The sequence below is a fragment of the Lycorma delicatula genome, chromosome 10 (genome assembly GCF_047948215.1).
Source record: "Lycorma delicatula isolate Av1 chromosome 10, ASM4794821v1, whole genome shotgun sequence".
NCBI lineage: Eukaryota > Metazoa > Arthropoda > Insecta > Hemiptera > Fulgoridae > Lycorma > Lycorma delicatula.
Window position 1 is genome coordinate 69,796,075 of NC_134464.1, and position 17,988 is coordinate 69,814,062.

The following is a 17,988-nucleotide window of genomic DNA, read 5'->3' on the forward strand; positions in this document are numbered from 1 at the left end:
ATAGAACTAACGTGATTAAATATTTATCAGCGTAATTAAAGTTAAACATTAATAAAATGTGAATTTAGATGCATCTAATGCGTAGCCACTGGTAAATAAATTTATAATAATGGGTACTGTCAAATGGAGTGGGGAGACTACAAATGTTTTCTATCGTAAATGGTGTTTTGACGACGTAAACTCGATGGAGACATGAACTCCGAGTTTAGCCAATTCCTGTCTGGCCACGGGTTTTTTTGTTATTATTTACAACGGATAAGTAAAAGCATCACCAACCAATGTCATGATTGCGGGAGAACAGGACATCGCGAAACGTGTGGTGTTCTCCTGCCCAAGATGGCGAGATTTGAGAGTCGGACTGGTGGAGCAAGGAATAGTGGACGCGAGCAATATAATAAGAGTAATGATGCAGCAAGAACAAGTGGGATAAAGTAATGACGGTGGTCTCCACCATGATACGTGGAAAGGGGCATGAGGAGAGATTTCGATAGAATATGGATCAACGGATGAACCAAGGCACGGAGTCCGAAGACGATCGTGGGTACAGCCTCTGGGGGTGGGCGGCGACGGCTCCCTGGAGTCACCGTCCGTCAGTCGCCCCCCAGGGGACACCATGGGGTCGTTTCGAATCGGATAGAAGAGAGCCCGAATGATCACGCGGGGGTTGAGTACATGCTATAGGGATTGGTTCCGGTCCCTGCGTGATAGAGGGGAAGGTTTTTAGCGGGTGAGAGGCCTGCACTGCCGTCAGAGCGAGCCTGGCGGCGGCTGGCAGAGATTTTGCCTCCCCCTACGGAAAAAAAAAACGAAAAAAACTACCTTCATTGCTCTCCTCCATTAATTTTAATCTAAGAAGAATATCAGTCGCCATTTTAAATTACAAATATGATTATGATAATTCGTTAAATGGATTATTCTGAATCAATATTCACAAAATTGATATCAATATTAATATATATATCATTAATCAATATTCAACAAAATGCTTTGAGGAAGAATGGTTTTTCTTTTATAAGCCTGTAATTTTCATGATGAAATCATCCGCCATCTGATAATGACTATTAAAAAAATTGAGATAAAGGAGGTTACTGTGTTCAAGCATAAAATTTGCCTAACAGATTCAGTATTCCTAAATTTTTATAGCGAGTTTTCTGAATATTTTCGTTTACTTTTTTGAGAATTGTTAACTAAAGAAGAAGATAACAAAAATGTATACAATTCTGTACAATAACAAATGATATTTTATATATATTTTAGTTATATTTCCATATTCTAAAGATTTTTAATAAACTTTGTCGGGAAACGTTTTAAAAATTAAATTAAATTCTTGCAATAATAACAAACTTGCTTACTTTTTTTTTTATTTCATGATATTATTTAAAATATAATAACAGACTGAAAAACAAAGGTTTTTCTTAGAAATACTTCCATTTTACAATATTTAAAATTAAATATTTTTTTATTTAAAAAAAGAAAGCGAAAAAATTAATACGAAAAAACTGAAATGAAGCATCTCATATTATAGAGAATTATAAACGCAATATTCATAATCAGAGAGACTAGTTTAATCTCACGAATGGAATATGGATTCATACTACAAGAAAAACTCTCCTAGCATAAATAACTAGGATTAAGATCGTACAAATACTCCTCCGTCCTTAATACAACAATGGTATATTATATCCTTTGGATAAAATATATTATTAATATCCAAGACAAAATATTAATTCTCTCCGCAACTAAAATTATTATACGCTGTTGTTTTGTATCAGACATTATTTTGCATACTGACACAATTCATGTATATTAATTAAAACCATAAAAAAATGAAAGAGCAAAATGATCTATTCCAACACTGTAGTAAAACTCGGAACACTTTTAAACTTTTTAATAATAAATAAATATATATATATATATATATATATATATATATATATATATATTAATGTTACGAACTATGGGACATTCACATTGAGAAGTAACTGCCCACGGATCCACCTTGATGGCGTTGTGATTCCGCAAACTGAGAGTGTGAAGTACTTTGGTATGCACCTCGATTATCGACTAATGTGGAATGTTCATATAAGAGAGAAGAGAAGGCTTATGTGTTAATAAAATTTCAAAAAGTTTTTTTTCGATTTAAGAAAATTACGGTATTACTTTCTGTTACACCGTGGGATTAGCGGACTGAAATGAATTTTCTTTTTGAGAAGTACAAAAATTCCATTAACTTAAAATATAATTTCCTTATTTATATACAGAGCGTTTCATAATAGGAGTTACAAAAATTCAGTACAAAAACATTATTTCACTTACCTAAATGAAAGTTGTACAAGGTGATGCAGGGACTCAAACAGTTTTTGTTAAAATCTATAAATGTTCAATATCAAACAGTTTTTGTTAAAATCTATAAATGTTCAATATGTGGTCCTCTGGTGACACGGCACACATGTCATTTTTGATAGAGTTGATTGCATTGATTATGCGATCCTTTACCTCAGCGATATCGTGCGGCATTGGTGGGATTAACACCCTATCTTTAACGTAACCTCAGAGAAAGAAATCACGTGACGTGAGATCTGGTGATCTTGGTGGCCACAGCATAATGTGTTGGTCTTCTTCAGACGAACGTCCTATCCAGCACCGAGGTAATGTTGTTTTAAGGTACTATCGAACCTCGTTATTAAAATAACGAGGACAACCATCTTGCTGGAAAATGAAGTTGTTGAGTAGCTAAGGGATAAGCCATAATTGTAACATATCAAGGTATATCATGTCTGTTACTGTCGTTTCCAAAAATTACGGTTATACACTATCTCACGAGAGATCGCACAAAAAAAGTTTACTTTCGGAGAATCCCGAATGTGCCACATAATGTGTGGCACATAACCGTGTGGGTTTTCAGTTCCCCAAACTCTCACGTTATGACGGTTTACTTTGCTGTAAACAAAATTCGAGCCTACGTGTTTTATCTCCATCAGAAAGAGACTGGACTAATTGAAGATGGTACGATTTTCATAATAAACGTTTACGGAGAACTCTCCACACTGTTTTTGTCGGAATTCCTAATTCTCTGCCTGCAGCCGCAGTCGATTTTGACGGGCTGCGAATGAAACTTGCACGCAAACGTTTGACATTGACTTCTGAGGTTGATGGACGACCAGTTGATTTTCGCTTGCACAAGCAACCAGTTTCACTGAATTGTTTATACCATGCACGAATAGAATTGTCATTTGGTGGCTCCTTATGAAATTTCAACGGAAACACGTTGCAGAGAAATTACTGACTTTGACAAGTGAAATTCTAACAAACAAAATGACTTCTCGCTTCCCGTGGCAGACATTTTCTCTACTGTCGACGCCTAGCGAGCAAATACTTTACTAACAGCTTAGAAGAAGTATAGAAGTATTCTATTATTAGAAGTATTCTTTCGTACAGTACTTGTTTTATTCTTATGAGTGAAATAGTTTTTTGTTAATACATTTTCGAAACTCCGAAGAACATTATGAAACGTTCTGTATATAAGGAGAGTGCTACGTAGCAAACTAGATCTGGAACTAAGGAAAAAACTTGTTTACGTGGAGTGTGGCCCAAAGACATGGACAAGGAAGGGAGAGGAGAGAAGATTGGAGGCCTTTGAAATGTGGGTTTGGAGGAGGATGGAAAACATCAGCTGAACGGAGAGATTTCGGAATGAGGAGGTGCTTCGTAGAGTGGTAGAAGAGAGGGCGATTATCGAAATAATAAAAAGAATAAAATGCATTTGGTTGGGGCATTGGCTGAGAAATGACTGCCTGTTGATGGCGGCATTGGAGGGATTTGTAACGAGAAGGAAAGCAAGAGGTCGGAGACGAATGAAAATGGTATATAATATAAAAAGGGCAGGCAGTTACTATAAAATGAAATGGATGGCACAGAATCGAGAAGAATGGAAGGCGGACATGTGAAAACCTGTCTTTGGGCAGAACACGTGTTTTCATTATTACTTTATTTTCATAAAGAGTATCTAAAAGTAGTTTTGGAGATTTTCGAGCAAGAAAGTTTTATACATGAAAATTTGATTTCGAAAATTTGATTCATGTATAAAAATCTCATACCTCAAACCGTAAATAAAATGCATTTTCACCTCTCAAATCTCACTATATAACCGAAAAAAATACCTCACATTAAAGTTACGTTGTTTGCTGTGGACCTTAAATTGAAAACTCAAAAAAAACTCAACCAATCTTCAAATTTTTCACATACATAATTTTAGATACAGTATTAGGAGCGTAGGAATATTTCAAATCTACAAAACTATTAGATCAATTTAATTGAAATTTAGATACTCTTTATAAGTTGAACATGTGAGAATTTGATGATTAATTGAGTCGTTTTTGTGCTACACTCAATTTGTTCAAAAAACTTGAACGTTTTGTGACTCGAAAATCTCTTATTAATTTCACTGAAATTTAGATGCTGAACTAGTATATTTGGAGTTGCGCACACTCGATTTAAAGTTGACAACAGATGATATAACTTGAGGTTACATATATGTAACTTGAGGTTACATTGATCTTGTATTTGTGTATTTTTCATACGCGCTTATGCTGTAAGTTAAAGCGGTGAGTGAGTTTAAACAATGTTTGTGTGTAGGGTTTACTGGTAATTTTTAATTATTTCATCAAATCACGCTTATAATAATTTAACTTCTACTTCTACTTCTTAGTTTTCTCAATTAATTTGTTTTGTATATCTGCAAATAATACAAAATTTTTGTGCAGACCTGGTAAGAATTTGTGTTTTTGATTTGTTTAAATAATACGAGTAATTTATCGAGTTTCAATGGAATTTTTTAATTGAAATGAAAATATGTAAAAATTTCACTGAAGCTCATTTCATTGAATCTAATTTCAGCTATGAAATTTTTAACTAATTTTAATCTTTATTTGTAGTGAAAAACTAAAACTCCGTAAGTTTTTCTATTTACAATCTATTTTCTCTGGGATTGCTGCCTTAGGCGTATAAAGAATAAACGAGAAATTTATATGTTTTCAATTTGTAGTAAATGATATTAAGTTATGTATTCCTTTGGAAAACAATATAAGATTTAAAATTTCTTAAATAAAAAGCAAGGCAATATAAATTAAATTTTAAAGATATTCCAATAACTATAAAATATGTATTTAAATAAAATCTACTTTATATAATAGAGTAAGAGTTGCTGTGTACTGGAATTATGAAAGTCGACTGACGAAACTTTCTTAGCTATTACTTTGTATTTTTATTTTGTAGAAATAGATATTACAATAACTGGAGTAATTTATAAAAGGTACTGAAATAATTTGTTTTCAAACGCTTTACGCTTTAATCAGCTAATGTACTGGAATGGATACCTCTCGTAAGGATACCTTTTTGCGGTTTTTAGTACGACAATCGTGTGTCGTCTGTTGCGATTCACTGCTTGTTTCGCTGTTGCTCTAGAAATGAAAAAGTAGCAAGAGTAACGTAACTGTTTCAAACCAATTGTTATCGATAGTTTATGCAAAAAGGTATTTTTCACCGCAAGCGGACGCACATTGAAACGTGTAAAAATCAATAAAAATTTTTCACCGCGCGTAGTTTTAATAAAATTTTCACTTTAACTCGCAATATCTCAGATAATTATGCAACGATCTATTTGAAATTTGATCTATCTGAGAAAAATGAGCCTAATTAAATCTTAACATAAATTTTCACATTTTATGTCGGACGCACATTGAAACGTGTAAAAATCAATAAAAATTTTTCACCGCGCGTAGTTTTAATAAAATTTTCTCTTTATTATGCAACGGTGTATTTGAAATTTGAGAAAAATGAGCCTAATTAAATCTTAACATAAATTTTCACATTTTATGTCGGACGCTCATTGAAACGTGTAAAAATCAATAAAACTTTTTCACCACGCATAGTTTTAATAAAATTTTCACTTTAACTCGCAATATCTCAGATAATTATGCATTAAAAATGAGCCTGAAATATAAATAATTTAAATAATAAATTGAATCATAAATCATAAATGAGCCAAATTAAAATATAAATTTTCACTTTTTTTCATCTGGCACACATTGGAACATGTAAAAATCAATAAAACTTTTTCACCACGCATAGTTTTAATAAAACTTTCACTTTAACTCGCAATACCTCAGTTAATTATGCAACGATCCATTTGAAATTTTTACATAATAAACTATTGAACTTTATGAGAAAAAATGAGTCTAATTAAATATTAAAATAAACTACAAAAAAATGGTGATTTTTTAACATTTTTTCTACTCACACTGACTCAGACTTCAATTTTCGCTTTGTGTAATTTCATGGAGGTTAATTTTCGACCACAGTCGTTTTGTGAATTAATATAGCCTCCCACATGAAACCAAGCTTTATCTGTAAAAAACGTGATGTCCAGAATACCTGCGGAATTTTGGTCAATAAAACGTTTAATCCATTCACAATAATTTAGTTTTTTGGCATTATCGATTAGTTTATTTTTTTACTACAGCTTTATATGGGATAGGAACCTTGCTGCTATTCTAACTTATCAGTTAAGAAAGAAAAAATTTACTTAGCCGAATTATTAACCAGGATTTCATACATTCATTTGTGAAAAATCGTGTTACAACTATATAAACAATTTAATTTTATCTTAATTGTAAAATAAAGTAATTTAATAAAATTATTGATTCTTTTAGATTGACAATGTTTTCTTCCCTTTTGCAGTGCAAGACCATCAAAATTAAGAGCAAAATTATTTATTGCTGCAATCTGGAGCGTTGCTGGAGTATTAGCTGCACCAATGGCTATTGCACTTCGTGTAACTTTCGTCGAGGAAGATGATTACAGTAAGTTATGTGATAAAATAACCCTTCTGATATTATGATACATATTAATATTATTGATGTATTTATAAAATTCCTATACATTAAAAAATGCAATCAGGGATAATAGAATAAGAGGAAGAGGATTTAGTTTACCTTTTTTTAAGTACGGATTACCTTCGATCGTACGGTGACACCCCACCGTGCGATTGAAGGGTGTAAAATTTGCACCCCTTCGATTGAGGTCTAAAATTGAATTTTCTTTGCGTTTAGAAGTACAAGGAGTACGAAAATTCTATTACTATATATAAATAAATTTTTGTGGTTCAAAAATCACTAAGAATATATATGAAATTTAGATATTCTGTATTAGTGTGTCTGAAGTTCTGATGAAGGTTCAGTCATTCATGAGTTACACTCAATTTAAGGTCGATAACAGACAACATAACGTCAATTTGATGGTTTTTTTTCGGTTGCGTGGTGAGATTGGGGGGTGGAGTTGAATTTTCTATACAGTTTGAATTATGAGGATTACAAAACTACCACTCATGTATGTATAAAATTTTCAAAACTACCGCATCAATTCAAGATCAATAATAGACAACATAACTCCAGTTTGAGTTTATGTTAACTTTGTATTGGTGTATTTTTCATACGGGCTTATGCAGTGAGCCTCTCAGTGGTGAGAGAGTTTAAACTTAATACTTGCGTGTAGAGTCTACTCGTTACATATTGTAGTATGTATAGTACATACGTATGTCGTAGGTATGTCGCAAAACTCAAAAACGATTTTGAAATTTTGGATTTAGGACTGTTGTAACATCTAGTTTTGCGTCTTTTGAATACAATCGACTGAATCAGTGTTCAAAAAAGTCCAAAATCCAAAAGAAATTGGATTTTGATTTTTTTCTTAACTGCTGAAATAAGCCCTCATTGAGAGCTTTTCAACGGTATAATCATGCGAAACTTATTTTCTATGTTTCCATAGTTATAGCCAAATAAAATTTTAATTAATGAAATATTTGGATCTTAGGGGAAGGAACATCGGTTGGAATCAGATTTCATCTTTTTTTTATTTTATTTTTTTTAAATTTTTTTTAATTTAAATATATTGATTTATTAATAATTATTAACCTCTTATTGTAAAAAAAATTTACGATGAATAGTAATTCAATAACAAAAAATATGAAAAAATATCAAAAGTTTTTAATGAAAAAAAAAGTGTATGTAATTTAGTGTACGTCCAATGAAGTTATGTGGTTTCCACTTCAGATTTTTGTTTTTAAAAAATCAATTCAATTTTCTTGTTACCACATCATTTATTTCTTACGTTTATCAAAATAAAAATACTAGCTTTTTGATTGGTAAAAGTGATTCCTATATAAAATTCTATTTCTTGAAAAGTAGTGATTGATAATTGCAAACTACCGATTCTAAACTCCCCAATTCAAGGATATTTTTTTTCCTAATGGTTAATTACATAGTTAATAGGAAAAAATGTAATAGTTTTTGTGAATTTCACACTGAGTTGTATAAAGAAAAGTGATACTAACGATACTAATTTTTATTTAATTTTTAAAAAATTTAAAATTTAATTTTAAACAAAAAAGTTCCTATTTTGTAATAGGAAATGTAATAATACAATTTTATTTCAGGTTAAATTACACTGTTAGCAACAGAACAATTTTATCATAATCTGCCAATTTAAGCCCCCTCGTCTTATTCATGAACGCTGACAGAAACCGCTTTATATAATTAATTATTCCTGCACAATAGTTAATCTATATGATGAGGTTTGTAACGCTGATCCTTGTTATTGTCGAAATAATGATTATTGCTAATTTTACCATAAAACATGCATTACTCATTATTTAATATTACCTTCTTAAACGAAATACTTTAAATTTGGCAAATTTTCAGGATTGGTAAATCTCTGAACCAAACATTATACAATACAACATCATCCCTTTAAATCCTGGCTCAAAAATCTAAAATGATGAGGATAAATTATGAAAGAATCTCTCACCTAAACTAAATTAAATTAAAAAGTATGAATAAATCGGCTAATCAAGAAAGACTTAAAAGCATCAATTTTAAATAATGACCTAAACAGTATTCTTTAAACTAAAATCTATTCTCTAGTGTTCTAATTAAAATCAAGCAAAAGCAAAATTGTCATGACAGTTGGTACTGTAATTATTTAATCTTTTCGCCGATTGGTTTTGAAGGCAAATGGCACCCTAGAACCTTATGCTAGCCCTCAAAACGGCTGTTTGAGTTTTTTTGGAATAGTAACCCTGAAAAGGGTCGTTTGTGTGTTTTGCGAGGAAGCCCTAACAAGGGCTGTTGGGTACGGAAGCTGGTCTCCGACGATGTCGGCTCGGCTATATTCGGAGTTGAGGCTCATATGCTGGAATCGGACTGACCTTTCCCTCAGTGGCAGTTGGGTCACCACTAAAACATGGCATTGGTGGCCCTCAGAGCTCTGCAGTGTTGGGTCGCCGTCGGCCGTCTTCTACCGGCAGTTGTCCCCAAACGATCCTGCGCTGGGCCGACTCCTGCTAGGTTCCGCAGACCAGGGCTCCCTTGATGGGCCGACCACTGCTGCTTCCAGTTATTTATGTACATAAATATTTTTTTTATGTCTAGAGAACTAGTTGGACCCTAAAACGTAAAGATTTGAAAATGGTCAAGATACAAAATAAATTCAGGTTTTCACAAGCACTGAAAATTATATAAAATTTTCGTCTTTATACATAAATTATATATATTAATTTTATTTTATCAGAAATATATATAATTTATGTATATTCTTGTACATAAAAGAAGTAATGAAATGTCTTGATAATTTGTTTGTTTAAATTGATTTGAAATGTCTTGATAATGTGTTTGTTTTTAAATTGATTCTTTATTATAAAATACCGAAATATCGAGAATAATATACGTGCCTGTCATTCAAATGTAGTAGCTTTTGTATTTTGTTTAAGCTCGCTTAAGCTTATTGAAAAAGGTGAAAGCTTTTCCACTCACTCCCTCAGGATTTTTTCCTGATCCTCCGTTTTTTGTAATCCATTAAAATATATTGACATTTTATAAATTTATTCACCAAACATTACTTATAAATTGAAAAAATATGAAGTAAACATTAAGAAGAATTACACCCCTCCTCAGTGTTAAACATAATGGTGTATTATAATTTCTGAATGTTATTATTTGAGGGAAAAATTAAATTTGATTTAAAATTTCCTTAGGGAGTTCTAAATAAATCATTCGAAAAAAGACTTTCAAAAAAAATTACGTAAAAGACTAAAATTGAACAGTATGTATGCAAGCAATGAATATTGTACATAATAAAATGGTGGAAAATCCAGAACTAGACAATTTTACGGTTGATTTCGAGAAGACACAGGCGCTTTCCAAGCCATTAATAGTCTCACAGATCAGTCGCAGTGGTGAGTCCACACCTTCCGTGATTTGTTCAGGCGTCGGAAGTCTAAACAAAAATATGGAGAAGTGTGCATATTTCTTAACAATAATTACTGGAGAGTTGTAGAGCGATGTCAACGACTCTATCACCTCTTACCTCAGCATCTCTTCCACTAGTTCTCTTATAGTCCGTTTCTTTTATTTGCTGTACCGGTACATCGGCAAGTGAAACGGCCGGCTTCCTTCCCGAAGTCGGATCACATGTACTGCTGACTGAATTGTTTGCAAGGGAGTGCTGTTGCAAGGGAGTTACATACTCCCTGGTGCCGCTTCATCACCGTCCCCAATTTTGTCTTTACCTCAGGGGCTGCTGTTCTTTTCATTGCTGACCAGTCCTGTTTTGATGCCACTGGTTCGGGTCGATCGTGGCAAAAACAGTTTTGCGGGATTCCCAACCCAGATGGACTGTAATTCCCAACCCAGCCACGACTGTAGTCCAACACGACTTGTTCCTTCACCCAGTCGTGTCCTAAGATGATTTCTTCTCGAAGCCCCGGGACTAGCAGAAGCATTGTAGGAATTTTCGTGTCGCCGCAGAGAAGCTCTATTTGCACTATTCCTGTGGTCCGAAAGGAAGTAGAATTCAATGCCAGATCTATCTTGATGTCTGTGTTGGAATTCACTTGCCATGGTTAACTGCTAGCTCTTCCAAAGCTGAAGAATGTATTGCTGCTTTCGTGAGTGGTCCTGCTACTTGAACAGCTTCTTAAGCCGCATCAAAGGTTTTGACTTCTTCATAAAAAGAAAAACTGGTTCAAATTCACTCATGAAAAAACTAATGATTCACAAAGTTATCACCGACAGACAGAAGATCAGAACGAGGAAAGCTATCGCAAAAAAATTAACAATATTGAAAGAAAAGTAAAGAACGTACACAGAAATTCAAAACAAAATGTAAGTCACTTTAAATAATTATTTATATAACAAATTATACATTAATTTAAAAACCAATACAGATGTGTAATATAGATAGCTCACCGGATGTTCTAGTGATTAACTCGTTTCACAAATCAGTTGTTAAACTTATTTTCGAAGTCGAAGGTTATGAGGTTCAAATCCTACTAAAATTTATTTACTTTTAAACGGATTTGAATACATACAGCTGTACGTTGGTGGTTGTGATTTAATTAACAACACGTATCAGGAATTGTCTACCTGATTCTGTAAATTATACTTCAGAGTATACCTCATTTATATTTTACGTATCTCATTGGGTTGCGTAATTCTTTACATACTCCAAAAATAACTGTATTTTTTTATTTTCTATACTACTTAAAAGTATTAAGTATTTAAGTATTAAGTATTAAGTATTAAGTACTTAAGTATTTTCTATACTTTTCTTGACTAATATAAATAAAAGAATTAAGTTTAAAAAAGAAAAGAATTCAAAATAACGATTGAAAATTATATTTTACAAATATATTTATACGTTTACAATAAAAACAATTAAATGGAAGAAAACAATTAATTGAGGAAAATTAAACGAAAAATGTATTTACACTACGTGAATGTTTTTGTAAGCACAAGATTTTTGATTAAGTGGAAATGTATTATAGAACCACTGTCGAGGAAGAAAAATTATGTGAAATGATTGAAAAAAGATATTGGTTAAAGAATAGAAATGGATATTGGTTAAAAATGGAAAGATGAGTATGATAAATGATAAAATGAGGGATAAAAGAATAATAATAATAAATGGAGATTATTTTAAAAGTCTGTTTTTCATTTCAAAATTTATAATACATGAGTATATTTTAAATATAGATGTGTCTTGTAAGATGTTACCACTAAAATGATTATCAATAAACATTCACGTGCCCTCGTCATTAATATTGTGATTCAATCTTTGGTGGCTGGAAACAAATCAAGTCGATCTAACTACAGAAAAATTGTTCTAATAGTAGTAATAGTTGTAATCCTGCATGTAATTTGGAACCATTCTTCAAAACTTTATGGAATTTTCCCACGATATTTAAATTCATGCTAATCATTACGAAATAGTTTTATAGAACTGCAAATAAAATTTAACGATTAAGATTTCATTACCCCCGTCTATCTTTAGTTGGAGATTTTATAAAGGTTTAAAGAAGATTGTCTTTTTCCATATTTAACATTTCCCAGTTGACATTTTTTTCACAAGTCAAGCGTTAGTGTTAAACACTACTTAGTTTGGAAGTTTAATTAAAATTTCTTTGGAAATGCTTTTTCATGGATATAAAATGCAATGCTCTTCTTCTGTGTTCAAACATTTTATATTTGAATACAGCACTATCTCGATTTTTCATTGAGAGAGTGAGAGAGAGAGAGATTTAGTTCTAAACTCAAACAAAAAATATAGTTACATTCAACAATAAAATACTGTAAAACTCTACATAGATAAAGTATTAATTTAGATCCTAGACCTACGATACAATGCAGAAAAACTTTTTTGAAAATGTTTTCTTATTTTAGCTTTATGGAAGGGGATCTTAGATTTAGAGAACTTTACTTAAGCAAAACCTATATAAGCAAAACCTATATACGAATATTCTTAAAATTATTCCCCACCTCTAAAATGTATTCTGTTTTGGGCTTTATTTTAATTTTTATTTTTAATAACCGGGAAGATCGTGGAATACTTTTCAGCTTTAATTATATCAATTTTTAATTGGAAACTTTTTTTATATCACTTTTTAATTGAATATCCAACAAGTGATAGAATACGAGTAAAAATAATTTTTATCCGTTTATTAGTCTAACTCTTTACATTTATTTATTTAAAATATTTATTGAGGTATATGTTTCACTGATAATAATTATAAATAATTAATTGGTTTAGCAGACCGTACTCAAGATAGTTTTACTTCAAATGTTTTCCATTTAATTTAAAAGAAATTTAATTAGCTCTCTGTTCCCACAACCCCACGCAGAAGTTATTTGTTTAACTTAACGTGCCTTATTTTTAACATTATTTTTACTTCCAAGGAAATTTATTTTATGCGAAAAATGTCGGTTTTCACATTTCGACTAGAATCCATTTTGACTAGTATCCATTTTGACTAGTTTCGGGGTGACGTCTGTACGTACATCTCGATAACAGTAATTTCATAACTGCAGTAATTAGCCCTCTCAACGACATACCATAAGTGGTACTTATTTTAGTTGGTTCCAGAGTTATAGCCAAATAAAATTTTAATTAATCAAATTTTTGAATCTTACAAGGGAAAGACACATCGGTTCGAATCATACTTCATCTTATTTTTGTAATTTTTGTTTTTTTTTTTAGTTTAAATATATTGATTTATTAATAATTACTAATCTCTAATTGTTAAAATAAAATTTACGATAAATAATAATTCAATAATATTAAATATATATATATGAATAAAAATCAAAACTTATTAGTGATTTTTTAACTTAACGTGCTTTATTTCTTAACGTTATTTTTAATATTTTTCATTTTATTGTTAAGTTTATAAATTTAATTAAAATTTTTATTCCATTATATATATATTTTTTTTTTTATACTACGATGTTTTTGTGGTAATTTTTTTCACTCAAGATCACACCGTTCAAATAACCCTCTAATAACATCTGCATTTCTTGCTCCGATCTGCTCTTGCTCCAAACTGATGCGATTTCAGTGCTGGCGCGCTCAACTGCTATATATTCTGAATAATATTACTACAATGGGTATCATTAGTATCGATTCAGTATTATCCTTAGTAAAATTAGCTACTCTTTTCGTAATAAAATTTATTTCAACATAAACCGAATGGCCTGGAAATGTGGAAAAATATTCTATTGCATTCAATGAAAATTTTAAATCGAATAAAATTTGCAATTTTTGTAGTAAAAAAATATAATAGTTATCTAGTTTATATAAATAATATCTAGTTTAATGCAAATTTCCATTCTTATCTTACTTAAGTTTAATCTCTCAATACGTTACTCCTCACTTAACATGTATTATTAATGATTCAGCTTCTACAAATCCGTTCTGAACCATATCCAACAACTGTTCTTTAATTCATTGTTGTTGAGTACCTTTCTCAGTTTTTAACAAACTTCAAAAAAGAAAGGATGTTCTCAATTCGTACCGTATGTATGTTTTTCTTTCGTTTGTCCTTCCGTAACTTTTTACTGAATGCATAAAAAAGACTAAACATTTTTAAATGATAGATGACTCTAAGGTAGTCCCGTTGTACTGCTGAATGATATTGGACTAATAGAAAAAAGCACTATTTAAGTAACATGTTTTCCGGTATATAGATCACGTACTCGCTCTCGTAAGAAACTTTTAAATGCTATATACAAACATTAAAGGTTTTTCAAGGAACAAGAATCTGCATAATTAAATATTGGTCAACGTATAGGATAGCTGAAGAGTAATTTTGAAAGTAAAAGCAATGTACTTTATATCTCGATAAAAATATTAATTGACTTAAACTAATGTACAGAGTACGTCACGAATATCTCGATAAAAATATTAATTGACTTAAACTAATGTACAGAGTACGTCAGAGTACGTCTCCAGGGACTTTCATAACCTTTTCTGCAAATGAAATTATGGAAAACTTAATAAAAACAAATCATCTAAAATCTTTGTTTGCGAGTTACAGCTAGTGAAATATATCTCTCGGATACCCCAGTGAAATTTAAAAATTTAAATATATCAGACTAAATATAAAACTCGTTTTCAGAATTTTCTACCAATTTTGAATATAATGTCTCCTCTTTTGCCTTTTTAAACTGATCCATTCGTTTTCTTCTTACGGTAATTTTTCTTCTTTTACGGTAAATTCTAGATTTATGCCTATGAATTACTAGAATATTCTATTCTTATTTCTTTAGCTTTTTTAATTTTAACCTATACATCACAACTAAACTTTAATGTGAAACAATGTTTGTTCGTGACTATACCATTTTTTTTTTTTTTTTTTAATTTCCTCATAGCAATGAAATAGTAAACATCAATTCTATTAAACTGCATAAATACCACATATATCGATTTCAATGTGTATAGAATAATTACTACCTCTTCTGAAATAGGATGTAATTCCTCTAACATAATTCAATTTGTTTTAAATTAGAAAACTGTTAGCGTGCATCTTTAAATTACAGTTACGAGTAAAAGAATTACTAGCATAACAAAAAAAAAAATAATAAATATTATAATGAATGTATTTAAGGACGGTATTAATTGACAGCAATAAGTTCAATTACCTCCCTTGACTAGTCAGTTCCTAAGGTGTTGAGAATCAGTCAGCTTCTTGCAAGACTGCCATCAAATATTGTGTTGCATTGTAGATATCAGCGGAGTACTTCAATGATCGACACAACCAACTCTTCCACTAACGAGCTACGATACGAGTTCCAATTTGTCCTGTTATGGAGAATAGGATTATTCCTTTTCTTATCACTTGTATTAATGTAAACAGGAAAGAGGAATAGTCAGACGTCGGTTAGTAGCTGTTTCTAACCTCAGTGTACAGTGAGACCTAAAGTGACATACAAGTTCAAAAGGTTTGGGATTTTTGTTGAATCCAATGACCACTAAGTTAGTTGCAACCAAGATATCACATTCAGATGCATGTTAACGATGCAATGCTTTAAAGTTCTCCCTCCAGTAGTTATTAGTCGAGAGCCCCGAAGAAGACGAACGTGAGACGTTCCAGTCACCTCCTACGATAAAGCGGGATCGTAGCATTGAAAAGAATTACTATAATCGCTGTACTATAATTAGAGAATAAAAGTGAGGGTAGGAGATGAAAATGACAGGAAGATTAGGAATTGGAAGGGAAGTGAGGCAGGGATGCTGCATGTCACCAACACTACTTAGTATACGATAATCATAAGTATTTTTCATGATTTAATTGTACTAATGGAATAATTACCTTTGTTTTTCTCAAACTTTCTTATTCCTGATATAACAAACTTTTCTTTAATCTATTGATGGATATCTGATTTTGTTTATAAAGATTTTTAGTTAAACATGTTAAAAGTTCACTATACTAAAGGTTAGTTGTAATTTTGTCACACAGAATTCTTAACTGGTAAACAGATGAATTAAAAGAATGAAAGTAAAAGATGAAATAATAAATAATGGATTTATGAAAGTGTACAGTAAAATAGAATTTACAAACAATCTGTAAAATTTAGTTATAAAAAGCAATGTTACAATAAAACCTCCTCTTCATATTTTAGGTGTTAAGAAGTTCTGTAAATGTTACTTAAGTACTGATGACATCGAATACATTTCAAAATCTTGTGAAAAAGAGTATAGTTTAGTTTTTGTACTTAATGTTTATCCATTTTCATCAGTTTACATGAATGATTTTTAAATTAAAAATTTATATTTATAACTATACTCTTTAAAACTATAAGTATAGTTATAAATATAAATTTTTAATTTAAAAATCATTCATGTAAACTGATGAAAATAGATAAACATTAAGTACAGCTAGTCTTTATTTTCCTCCCCACCGGGTTGGTCTAGTTGTGAACGCGTCTTCCCAAAATCAGCTGATTTGGAAATCGAGAGTTCCAGTGTTGAAGTCCTAGTAAAAGTCAGTTATTTTTACATGGATTTAAATACTAGATCCACCTGTATCCACATACAGGTGTTCTTTGGTAGTCGAGTTTCAATTAATCACACATCTCAGGAATGGTCGAACTGAGACTATACAAGACTACACTTATACTTATTTGTACTCATTTATACTCACACATATCATCCTCTGAAGTATTATCTGAATGGTAATTACCGAAAGCTAAACAGGAAAAAGAAAGAAAGAAGTTTTATTTACCTAGACTTCCAGTATAATTTAAAAGCATTATCAGATAATCTAAACAGTAACACACACACACACACACACACACACACACACACACACACACACACCATGATGTAATAAATTAATACAAGGTACAGTAGATACTTAATTTGCCTAATGTTTAATTATCTAGCCACATTACATTGTCGTGTGACCTATAATTTAAAAACATAGTCAAGACCAGTTTTATCAAAACAATATTATCAGGCAACTGCTAAACTCACACAGATACACTCGCGTCCGCTCACTCTCTCTCTCTCTCTCTCTACTCTCTCACTCACTCACTCACACACACGCGCAAGCACACGCACACACATTATATACATATATTCCACATGGTGATGTAATAAATTACTATGTGTAAAAATATGTGTTACTACAACCCATTTAAGTTTACAGTAACAATACACAATTGAAATTCGATATATTATTACAAGTCAGCTTTTCAAATATTCATTCTTAACCAATTTGGTCTAGTAGTAGATTTATATTATTGTTATTATATTGAAAATTTGTAATTGCAAGAGCTTTCATTTTATCCTTTCAATTTTTTAATTCCCGGTTTAGTTAAATATATATATTTACAAAATAAATAGGTACATTATTTGTTACTTTATCCTTTTTCAGTCTTCATTATGATAACGAAGAATATAAATCACCTGAAATACTCGATATATCAATAAATAAATCACCTGAAATACTAGATATATCAATAAATTTTTTGAATACAGCTAGTTGCTATGGTGAACATAGAGCAGCTGTCGCTTGTATAGCTAAATATCATCTCGTTTTATTTTGTTTGATATGGTGAAATGCAACCTTTTGTTTAGCTTAAATGTTTTTATTCTTGA

General features: G+C 31.1%; 2 protein-coding genes across 2 annotated transcripts in view; both read left to right on the forward strand.

Annotated features, from left to right (window-relative positions):
• Positions 1–17,988, forward strand: part of LOC142331725 (uncharacterized) — a 499,803-nt gene that overhangs the window by 147,170 nt on the left and 334,645 nt on the right. The window lies entirely within an intron of this gene.
• The window catches only part of LOC142331408 (RYamide receptor-like), a 177,548-nt gene that overhangs the window by 40,257 nt on the left and 119,303 nt on the right, over positions 1–17,988 (forward strand). The window contains exon 4 of the mRNA XM_075377297.1: positions 6,739–6,860. Coding sequence (XP_075233412.1) covers positions 6,739–6,860 — 122 coding nt within the window. The remainder of the gene's footprint in view (positions 1–6,738; positions 6,861–17,988) is intronic.